Source organism: Aptenodytes forsteri, unplaced genomic scaffold (genome assembly GCF_000699145.1).
Source record: "Aptenodytes forsteri isolate BGI_AS27 unplaced genomic scaffold, ASM69914v1 Scaffold471, whole genome shotgun sequence".
Classification (NCBI taxonomy): Eukaryota; Metazoa; Chordata; class Aves; order Sphenisciformes; family Spheniscidae; genus Aptenodytes; species Aptenodytes forsteri.
Window position 1 is genome coordinate 224,128 of NW_008795862.1, and position 11,807 is coordinate 235,934.

Here is an 11,807-nt window from a genome sequence, read left to right on the forward strand (position 1 = left end):
TCGAGGGGCTGGGGTCGGGGAGGCGAGCTGCGGCGGTTCCCGAGCCGAGCAGCACGTTTGTACTCGCCGGTGCAAAAGTGCATAGCGCAGGGAAAGGGGGAAAAAAAAAAAAAAAAGAAGAAAGCCTCCCTAGAAATACCTGCCTCTAGCTCCTCCAGCGAGCGGCTGCAAAGCTTTTATCTGCAAACAATTATTTAAGGAATCCGGGGTGTTGCGCAGGGGCTGCTGTTGTGCTTGGGATGGTTGAAGGTAATGTTGGTTGCTCCCGAAGAGCATGTGAAACATTCTTGTGGGGAAAATCATCCGGGGAGAAACGTTTCACTGCGGGGAAAGTTCTCTGGCTTTTAGAAACTGAATCCACAGCTCGTTCCAGCGTGTTTAGGTTAACTTTGATTAAGGTTTGCTTTGTTCTTTATCCCTAGCTTATTATAGCCCGTCAACATTGTGAATAGCTGCATTAACTGAGTGCCATGGAGAACTTATTTTCACTTGCTTACTAGAAAATATTTCATGTCCTGCCAAGTTTTGGTGTAACCTGACAGAGCTGTTAGTCAAATGTGCTTAAAGGATCTGTCCAGTCACTGTCAAGTTAACTGTTTAATTGCCAAGTTAAACATTCAATATTAAAATGCCACTTATTAAGCGGTTCAAATAGCTGTATCAATGGACTGATACTTCAGAAAGAGTTGCAGCAATTTAGAACAATGTGAATACATGTGCTTCACATATGGCACTGTAGTGCTGTGCTTATGTGACAGTTTGAATCTAATCATTTCATACTAGATGCAGATGGTACTCTTTCTCCCTCTGCAACTAGACCAGCTATGTCTTTCTTACCAAGAATTTGCAGGCTAAGTAGTAACTTTTTATTGTTATTTATTATTGTTCTGATGAATTTTCAAGCCTGGCAACCATAAGGTTTTGAATCTGCAAGTACCCCGTGCAATTTAACTCAAATGCCACAGAGATCTGAACTTCCTTTGGGGGTAATGGGATCTCCATGGCAATGAGGCCTGCTGAGAGAGAAACATGGGGTTGGAATTTGATAAAAGATGACTTGGGGGCTGTAAAACACCATCATCCTCATCCCAAAGTGATAATTAATCATGAGCTAAAGCAACCTGGCTCATGGAGCTGTAGAAAGGCATGGGCTGAGAAATTGGGCTTAAAGAGTCGTATGAGGAATTGCCTCGTTTAAAAAAAAATCCTTTTGGGTAGAAAAACCCCCAGAAAGGTGTGTCATGAAGAGAATATAAATGCGTTGCTTGCAGCCCAACGCATCAAAGAGCTCAGAGTCTGTAATGCTTTTAGTTGACAAGTTCATGGCGTGGTGCCATTCAGCAGAGAGGAATGGTACAAATTCCATTCAGAAACACAAGGATTGTAGTATATATGGGAGGTCGTCTAGGGTGGCTTTAAAGCTGTTTGTGTGCCTGCTAAAGTAATTCCTTTTTGCCGGGGTTTTTAAACTTGCACCATATAATTGTTTGAACAAAAAAGTGGTAGCAGAACTGAGAATTTGAGCCCAATTTTGTAACTGCAGTTTCTGGGCTGCTTCTATATAAATTGGAAGTTTAGACGCATTACATGAATGCGAATCTGACATTTAGAAAGTGCTGAGTATCAGCACTGAGAGTCACTTCTTTTTTTGTATATCAAGTTGAACTATGAAAATGGGGCCATGAAAAATAATTGAGGCAAAAATGTTAGAAGTATCTAAATTGTTTCAAAACAAAGCATTACCTACAAAACTGTCCTGGAGGTTCAGGTACCTCCTTATTCTTTCATGAGCCTCAGCCTTTTTATGATTAGCTAGTTGTATATTTAGTTTGTTTATAATATATAAATAAATTTCTATACAATATATATGCAATAAACAATACTACTGTCTTTATTTAAATACTAAGGATTTGTAAGTCATGTAGGCTCTGTTCGTTTCTATTACAATCTGTGTTCATTTTATGCATATTAGATACAGGCCTAGACTGCTGGTGGTCACAAATGTGACCCTACAGGGGCAAATGTGTTACAGAGTAGTCTGTTCTTTTCCTTTTGTTATACATAAAGTGGCTTACAAATAAAGATCACACTCTTGTTGCTGTTCTTGACCGTCCACTTCCAATTTTGCTCCTCAGGGGCTATTTGATTGCGGCACCTTCTGTTTTCCGATCTGGTGTTGAGGAAGCTATAAGCGTAACCATCTTTAACTCTGTCAAGGAGACAACAGTCCAGATTCAGCTAGTAGTCAAAGGAGAAACTGTGTCACGAGGCCACGGAACAGTTCTGGGTAAGTTCCTGTAATTCTGAACTTGAGAACTAGTTTATAAGTTGAGGTGCTGTGGGAGCATGTCAGTATCTCTTAGAGAATTGCTTTAGGTGATAACGGAACTGGAACCAAACTAATATTTAATTCATTGGCTACTGCTAAACGTTCTCAGTTGATTGTGTTAATGTGGTTTCGATATATGTGATCTCAGACATCTGAGGCCGATAATTTTGGAACACCAAGACATACAGAGACCCTGGATAATTGATATTCAAGAGTTTTATAGTGACTATCTTTCCTTTTGAAACCTGAATGTTTGACGCTGGGGAGCTGTATAAGGAATAAGATAAGTTGACTTGAAAGAAAAATATAAAATCTACAACAACTTCATCATTTTCTACCCTTATTTTAAAATGAGTGCTGGAAATGCAATCTGCCTGTCTTCAGGACTGAGTATTGCTGAGAGAAGTGGTAATATTTGTGCAGTTGGGTCTTTGAAATCCAAGACAGATACCTCTCTGTCCTGTGTGTAAAGACAAAAAGTGTTTTGATTATGTCCAACTTAATACTGAATGAATTTACATTAGTGAAAATGCAGTCCAGGAGCGCTGTTCTACCACTGCTAGTAGTGGTGTAAGCTGTAATGTAGACAAGGCTCAGGCAATCAGGTTCTTTAACCATCATGTTTTAACCCTTCTGTGTGTAAAAACTGGGAGTTATATAAAAGCCATTTCCTTTCTTGGAACAGATTGTCTCTGGTTTTATCCTCCCCTTGTCGTCTTTGAAATTGGCTGACAATTGCTAAGTAATTCAAAGGGAGTGATGCTTACACATGTGGACAACATATGCTAAAGAGAAATCTTAGGTATGGCTGTATCCAGCAATCAAAATAGATTCTATAAGTGTTTGTTTTGAGAATTATTCAAGTCCCAAAAGAGGCCGGGTCCTTTTTACAGCAAAATACTTCTGTAAGCATAGGATGCCCTGTGCTGAACCCTCAGCCTTGGTGGTACTCTCTAACCATAGAGCACTTTGCAATTTACCTTGGGGAAAAAATTGTGAATAAATGTGGACCAAGTTTATTCTGGAGAACTCTACTAGGTCCGACTTGCTCACCCTGCAGATTGTTTTATACAATGCAGGAAGATTACTTCACGTGAAATCATAATGAAGGGGTATTGCAGTTAGCAGCTCTATGACATGGGGTCTCCTTTCACTCAACTGCAAATGGCTAAAACATTAGTACCTTAGCTTGAGAAGAATAACTAACACTCTCTCTCTCTCTCTCTCTCATATTTTAGATAAAGGAACAATTAAACTGAAGGTGAGTGTCAATTTATTTTAAGATGTTTTTGGTGAAAACATGAGGGACTTGCCTTCAACCAGAGGCATGGCTCTCTGAGCAGCTGCGGCACAAATACAGGTCGCATTCTGGTGCACACACAAAGGAGGAAGCAACCTTTGCAAGAGGAAGAGTGGAGAGTGAAAAGAACAAAGCTTAATCCATCACAGCTCATCTGTCAGGCCCTTACACCACTGAAGAAAATCAGTGGCTGAATCTGTGGCTCATTGCTCAACATAAAGTTCTATGTTGTGATTATTTTATAAGAATGGCAGTACATATTGCTATGTAAGTGACATGGAGCATTGGACAGACCACAGAAATCCATAGAAATGGCAGATTATTGACCATTGTGTCTCTGCTAGTTATTCTGGTACTACTATGTTATTTAAAAAACATAGGCTTTCACCAGTTTTGTCTACATTTTAGCCTTTGACGTTAGTAATATTTTTGCCATCAGCATAGTCCATAAAATGAAGCTTACCCATACTAAAGAGATGGAGGGAATGAAAACAACTTTTAATTCCAAAGAGGATTTGTAGTGGAGTGCAATGATGATGAATTTAAATGCAATTCTGGCAGAGGGTTGCCAGTAGCCATTAAAAAGAAATTATATATGTTTACCTTAGTAAATCACACTTTTTAAAGCGATATCTGGCTTTATTTTAATTGCTGGGATACTGGAGATCTGGGGTGCAGTGGAAGGTAGTCATTCTTAAAGCAGAAAGACATCCTGTGAAAGATCTCCCCTGCTTTGCATCTTGCATCAGTTATCCTTCCTCTTGCCAAGGAGTGAGCTAAATGCTACCAGTTCAGAGTTCGCTGTTCATTGAAAGAAGTAATTTAGTTTATGCTGTGTGTAGGACTAAGTGATACCATACAGAGAAAAATGAAGCCATTTTCATGGTTTCAGTGAGATAATTTGGCTGTGCTTCCATGCTGGTACAGGACCTTTGTCTCCATCCCTCTTCCTAGATCTTTGAAAAGTGGGGTGTAAGTTCAAAGCCATATGAGTTTTCAGTCTTGTTGATTAAGCACCATCAAAACATTTGGAACTGGAAGAGGTGTATTATGTTTGGTGATTTGCGGTGGAAGATTATTACTTCAAATGTAGGCAAAATGAAGCTGGACTGAAGAACAAGTCTTAAAAGTGTTGGATCTCTTAACTTAGTCAGGATTTGCTTTGGAGTTGTCATCTCTGATGGGAGGTAAAGTGGGTGGGTGGAACAAATCATGTAAATATTAAATTGTGATGTGCCTCTGGAATAGCAGTAGCTAGTACCATGCAGAGCTGTAGGCTCTGGATAGTATGCTAGATTAATCGCTGTAGCATACGACCCTGGGAAAAAAACCCTTCATACTGCATCACTAGCTCTTGACTGAAGCTGGTCATGTCTGAATGAGTCTTTTCTATTCAGTGCTGTAAGAAAAACACTCTGTTTTCTTTGCAGTGGATCCAGGTATTTGGGAACAGTTCTGTTGTATTACTGTAGCACAGCATAGATGCCTTCACTGCACCTACTGCATCATCTACATTATCATTGACCTATAAATAAATTGAAGTCTAACTAGCTTGGTGATGGTCTGTCATGACTGATTGGATTTCCTCTGCCTTGGTGGCATACCCCAGAGTTTTCTTTGCCTTCTCTGTAATTACTGTGTGGCTGATGTTGATACTGCTCTATCCTGCCGGTAGTTAAACCGTGTCTGGTTCTAGAAAGGGTTTGATACTTCCCCGCCCTTTACTGTGCTAATACAGAAATACCTAAGTATGTATTCCTTTCATTTCAAGAAGGTATAATATAGATCTATGTAACAGGAAACATCAGCAGTTATACCAAATGCTATAGATTTCTTTATCCAGAGACTGTAACTCACTATTGAATAAAATCTGCAGTGCCATTGCTGATTTTGGTTTTATTTATTTTTTTCGCTCTGAACTTATGACCTATCATCATAATATTTCTGTATTATCAGATTTTTTACTTTGTAGTTTTTAATCTAACGTCATTTTAAGTGTCTTTTATTTCTCTGAGCAACTGGTTGAAAATGTGCAAGCATGCATGTTTTGTTTTGGGTTTTTTTTTGTTTGTTTGTTTGTTTTCCCCTCTGTCAGTAGAGCCGCATCTTCCATAGCATGGTTGATTTCCCCATGTAACACACCTTCTTTAGTAGAAGCTGCACATGTAGATCAAATATCACTTTGCTTGAGTGATAAAGAAAGGGTAGAAGAGAATTTCCTGCCATGTTTTTAGCATGACTTTGCCTCCTTTGAAGTTTATACATTGTAAAAGGTCTAGTATGTTCTTCATTTTCTTTTTATTACTAACACATAGTTACACTGAAATGCAGCAGGTGGCTGCTCTTTGCTCCCTTCAGTGTCAATTATATTCCCCAGAAAGCTCAAAGGCTTTTCTGTGTCTTCCTCACCTCATGGTCTGTTTTCTAGGTGCCTTCAGGACTTCGTGGACAAGCACATCTAAAAGTCTGGGGCAACCGGCATCTAGCAGAGGAAGGCTACATTTTTCATAACTATACCACAGTAACCATTGATAGCAAAGGATCATCAGTGTTCATCCAGACTGATAAACCTGTCTATAAACCCAAGCAGAAAGGTAAAGTGACCTTGGAGAACTTGCCAGATGCTAGAGCTGCTTTCAAGCAAAACTTTTTTTCAAGGGTAAATTCTAGGATGAGATATTCTGTTCAGTGTCAGCTGTGATGACTAATCAGTTTCCTCTTTTCCTTTTTTAGTGTTGATAAACCTCTTTATGGTGACTTCTGACTTGAGACCAGTCAATGACAGGGTAAAGAAAACTGTTTTCTTTCGCACTGTAAAATATGATGGAATACGTGGCAACCTGTATTTTACTCTAATATACATTTATGTAGAAATATAATTGGATTTCTTAACCTATTTAGGCATATCTTGTGATTGCTGCTTGTTATTTACAATTTAGTTTTTTTCATTTGGTTAGATTACTGTTGAAGCAGAATACGCACTTTTGTGGTGCTAGCAAATACAATGTAACTACACCAAAGCAATTGGAAGAACTTTTCAGAGACTTGCGCTCTATTTAGATAATGCACAAAGTATTAGTTTTCCAGTTAGATGTGTGAATGAACGTATGTTTCTCAGGCTACTCTTACCAAAGAAGAGATGTTTAAACTTTGTCACTTTGTGCATCATACCTTGCTTATATCGACTGAGCAGTTCATAACGAGAAACAGAAGAGTAGCTTTGTTTCATAAAGCCTTTTATTCTTTTTTTTTTTTTCCTTTCAGATTGAAGCTTACGTGGTGGTGAGTATCTGTCTGCCAATCATCTAGCATGTATCCTGTAGAGGCACAAGATTCTTGTAGCCTTAAGAGGAACAAGTCACACGTCTGTACCTTTTCAAGTCCATTATGGCCATTCCCAACTGTAACCTATGCCATTATCTCTATCCCTGTGTCTTTAACTGCTCTTTGTGTCTTGCTTTTTTGTTATCACCAACAAATATACTTGTTTTCTACTTCAGTTTCAGAAATCCATTCCCATTTTTCAGCCTGAGAAGAATTGGCTAGTTTCACTGGGGTTTATAAATGTAACAGTCCCACTCAATTTCTCCCTTCTTTTCAATGCAGACACTCTCCTATCCTTCATCTGCCTGGGCTGATATAGCAGGGCCAATCTCATCTCTGCACCCAAACATTATGATAGTGGACAATAGAAATTCATGGCAAGGAAAGGGTGCTCCTGTCTTCTTCCTTATGAGGTGAATGAGAGGTTCCTTCTGTGTCTAGTCTTTTTTTTTTTTTTAACCATGTGTTTTCTTTATCTGTCAGCAAGCAGAAGAATTCACCCTCTTCTCTTGTTTGCATTCAGTCACAGATTTAATGCTGACAAAACCAGCAGGATTAATTTTATCTGACTTTGTCAGATAAAAATTGTCTTGCTAGTTGTACAGCTCCCTCTGTGAACAGAAAGAAAGCGTCTTCAGAGGCCAGTTCATCCCATCCAAAATAGGTGTCTTAAGATAGGTGGAAGATCTGCCACTTGACAGTGCTTACTTGTGTGCGTTGGCTATAGAAGCAGTGTCCTTAAATGAGTGCTGAATTTTAGAAAGCAAATACCCCCCGGTAAAGTATCTTCAGAAAAATTTTGACAGATGTTAGTTACATTTGAGCTGTTAGTAAAGCGTATGTATTGCAAAATGAAGTTCTTTGTTGCAAACTGAGTTAAGTGTATTAGTAATACTCATTTTCACTGTGATGTTTCTCGTTCCTAAACCACTATGCAGGATCCTCGGGGGTCTCGTATGATAGAGTGGAGCAATTTGAAGCCATTTTGTTGTGGTAAGTTTTGGATTTTTTTTTTCTCAGTGTACTGTTATTTGCTTTTGCTTCTGCTTATACTGAGTCATGTTCAGTAAGCCTTGAAAAGGGCTGATGAGTGGCACAGAGTTCACAGTATGTTGTTTCCTTTTTCAGGTATTGTAAATATGAGTTTTCCTTTGTCTGATCAGCCAGTGTTTGGTGAATGGCTCATCTTTGCTGAAATGCAGGGGCACACATACAACAAATCATTTGAAGTTCAGAAATATGGTGAGTTGTATCCAAATCAACTTTGACTATAACCCACGCACATTTGGAAGAACATTATTATACATTATGAAATGTTTTTACTTGAGATGAAACACCTGAGAAATAATGCATTTAAAAATGTCATGAGGAAAAATTCTTTAGAGACTATGTACTTCAGGGATATAGACACTTACAACTTAACCAAGCCCTTTGTTCATGTCCTCCACGCTTCATAAAGTAAAGGACCTGAAATGGAGTGTCATATTGCACGATCTATTCATGTAACAAAGATTTAATTTTGCTTTGGAAAACTCTTTAAGATGCTTTCAGTCTGTCAGTGCTTTTCTTCCTTTCCCAGAGCCCTCCTTGGAATTCTGAATTCTTTTTTTGCTACCTGCCTTTTCAGTCTCCAAGTCCCTCTGTTTGCTGAAAGGTGGGCATCGTTACACCCAGCCTACCACCTATGGCATCTGACCTGATCACAGAAGCATTTATAGACACTGACAACTGCTAATATCTCAGCTCCATTCCCGACACATTGTGGAGGAGTCAGTAGTGATTTCTGCTCTTTACCATGTTTCTAAAAGAAAAAGCTTGGGCTCAAATCCTGGAACACAGATCCCTCTGAAAAGAAGTAAAAATCTAAGGGTGTGTTGCTAAGGTCATCTTGCCAAGATGGTCTTGGTTTGCTACTTTTGTTGATTTATTCTCTGCTGAGTGCTGTCCTGGCTAATGTTAGCTACACTGCCCTCATCCGAACACGAGCAGTGATCTTGTCAGAGCTGTGTATGCTTTTGCTATAATCTGGGCAATAAGATCTCCTTGAAAAGATTCTGTTGTATTTCTTTTCACTGTAGTACTACCAAAATTTGAGTTGCTGATTGACCCCCCTCGCTACATTCGTGACCTTTCACTGTGCGAAAAAGGAACTGTCCATGCCAGGTAGGAACGTGTCCCAAATAAAATTTCATTACTATAGATTGTAGTACAGCCACAGGATGATGCAGTCACTGGAGCTTGGGTCTCATCTGCTGCAGACTTTTCAGATGATTTCTGGTCATCATCAGAAGCTTTCCTATGTAAGAGCCTTCATAAAACATGTTAACAATAACAAGCTGGAAAACCTTCTGTGATATTTTTTTCTGTTTTCTAGATGTGCAGGTCACATGGTACTAGCCTTGTTATAATCAGAAAAGCAGAAAACAGCTGGAAGTTATTCATTATCTTCTTTCCATTTCAGATATACATTTGGAAAACCAGTGACAGGAAAGTTAATTGTCAATATGACTATAAATGGCGTAGGGTACTACAGGCATGAAGTGGGACACCCTGTCCTCAAGACCACCCAGGTGAGGGAGACCATTGAGTCAGCTGCGATAAAATGCCTGATCTGTACTCTTTGAAGTTAATACCACAGCTCTATCTTATGTTACTGATGGGAGATCAGAAAATAAATGAATAAATGTGATAATTGGGTTCAGCATAATAAAAATATTGCCTATTTTTACATGGTATGTTTATGATTTGGGGGGATGAGAATTTGTTGACATAGTATTAATCTGGTTTTAGATCATATGGAGCTGAGGGAGAACCATGAGAATGAGGGACTGTGACAGAGCTAGTCCAGACTATGGATAAGGGAGGAAAATGAAACTTGCTTTCTTTCCTCTTTCCTTCACCCACTCCCCAATTAATTCCCTCCACTCCACATCCTTTAAAAATACTGCTGCAAACTCCTATCAAGTGCCTACGCTTTAGATTTGGCTTCTAGATGCTTTTTGAATGTGAATGCAAACTTATGTTTCCGTTCCCCAATATGCTTCGTAGATTGATGGCTCTGCTGTTTTCGATGTGTGTGTGAAAGACATGATGCCAGCTGATGTTCCGGAACATTTTCGAGGCACAGTCAATATCTGGGCCACTGTGATCAGCTCTGATGGGAGCAAGCAGGTTACATTTGATGACTCAACGCCTGTTCAGAAACAGCTGATTGATATCAAGTACTCCAAGGATACCAGAAAGCAGTTCAAACCTGGACTGCCTTACAAGGGAAAGGTAAGATTAAAAGTAGAGACACTGACATGTGGCTGATACAAGGTTATACTGACTTGATCCCAGGATGTTACACCATGTTCTGGTGTGTTTTTCCCACCTGCTGTTTCTGTCATTGACTATAATGTAAAACCCGTTGTTCTGTAAATGAAACACTTTGTAGGTAGAAGTCACTTACCCTGATGGAAGTCCAGCTGACAGAGTCACTATCCGAATTAAAGCTGAACTCACACCAAAGGACAATGTTTATACAAGTGAACTGGTATCAAGAAATGGCCTGGTGGAGTTTGAAATCCCCTCCATCCCTACAGCCGCCCAATATGTCTGGCTGGAGGTAGGTGAAAGCTCTTTATAGGATTAGCGGGCTTTAATGTAACTAATCTTGTCAAACCTGCACTTTATAAATCAGTGCTACAAACAGGAAATCAGTGCCTTTTAGCTTCAACTTCTTGATTTAAATGCAGCAAACACTTGCTTTGTTTCTTGCTGCCAATAGAACTGATGTTGATAACCATCATGAAAAGATGCTTCTCCAAATACAGCTTAACATAGTAAGGGTCCAATATTTGGAGAGTACTGTTGCTGTGTAAAGATGACAAGAGATGGAACAGCTGCGAAGTATAAAATGGGAGATGGGGATGCAGGGTAAGAAGAGAGTACGAATCAGGCTTTGTATGCATGTATAACATTCAGATGTAACTTTTGTTAAGACAAAAGTGACAGCGATTGATGGGAAACCGTCTGGAGATCAATATCTGCCAAACTACTTGTCCATCAGTAGCTGGTACTCGCCCAGCAAGTGTCACATCCAGCTCCAGGCACCAGATAAACCTTTCCAGGTATGTTGGCTTCATATTCCATCATGGCAACAACTGCATTTCTTGGCTTAAAGTACTTTGTTCTAATTAAATGTTTCTAGCCATTTCTGTCTCTGGGATCCTGAACTACTGGGAACTGGGAACCACTGCAAAGGTTGAAGTAGCTGCACTTCAGCCACCAAATAATTGTTCAATGTGGGCTGCACACGGTTCTAAGCAAAGTGCCTTTGATGCTTTACGCAGCATCTCATTCTCCTTTGTGTTGTGGGGACAAGGGAGAGAGGGTGGATATAGGCACTGACAACATTTAAGTTTTTCATATTTGAATGTATGTTCTGTGCACCTCCAGTAACATTCACATATGAATTGTTTGGTGAAAATGACATGCTTTAATTCAGGTCAACAAATGCTGAAATATTTGAAGTGAAGTTAGTGGGAGTAGCTTAATTACTAAAGATCCAAATTAGGGCTATGTAGTCTCACTAGAACTTCCAGTTTAAATCTCAGCTGGATCTGTTTAATCTTCAGTTATCGAACTATGAACATAGTTGTCTTGTTTTCTTCCGTAGTTTTCATTGGAGCCTCTCTAAAAATGTAGTCCTTCCATATAGAACTTGTCATGATCTCTCTCCTAAAGGAAAGATCTGATTTAACCATGATTTCTGTTGCATATTGTTTTACTGAGAGTTGTTTAGGGTTTGTTCTCTACCCAAGAAGATGCTCTGAGAGTCTGCATATTGCTTTGTGGGGGGGGGGGAGGGGG

At 39.4% G+C, this 11,807-nt stretch overlaps 1 protein-coding gene across 1 annotated transcript in view; it reads left to right on the forward strand.

The window, feature by feature from the left end:
• Positions 1-2,141: 2,141 nt before the first annotated feature.
• The window catches only part of CPAMD8 (C3 and PZP like, alpha-2-macroglobulin domain containing 8), a 52,158-nt gene continuing 42,492 nt past the window's right edge, over positions 2,142-11,807 (forward strand). Inside the window, exons 1-12 of the mRNA XM_019473329.1 lie at positions 2,142-2,287; positions 3,568-3,590; positions 6,058-6,223; positions 6,363-6,415; positions 6,894-6,911; positions 7,892-7,946; positions 8,082-8,195; positions 9,032-9,116; positions 9,415-9,523; positions 10,002-10,229; positions 10,390-10,560; positions 10,937-11,065. Coding sequence (XP_019328874.1) covers positions 6,380-6,415; positions 6,894-6,911; positions 7,892-7,946; positions 8,082-8,195; positions 9,032-9,116; positions 9,415-9,523; positions 10,002-10,229; positions 10,390-10,560; positions 10,937-11,065 — 945 coding nt within the window. The 5' untranslated portion in view covers positions 2,142-2,287; positions 3,568-3,590; positions 6,058-6,223; positions 6,363-6,379. The remainder of the gene's footprint in view (positions 2,288-3,567; positions 3,591-6,057; positions 6,224-6,362; positions 6,416-6,893; positions 6,912-7,891; positions 7,947-8,081; positions 8,196-9,031; positions 9,117-9,414; positions 9,524-10,001; positions 10,230-10,389; positions 10,561-10,936; positions 11,066-11,807) is intronic.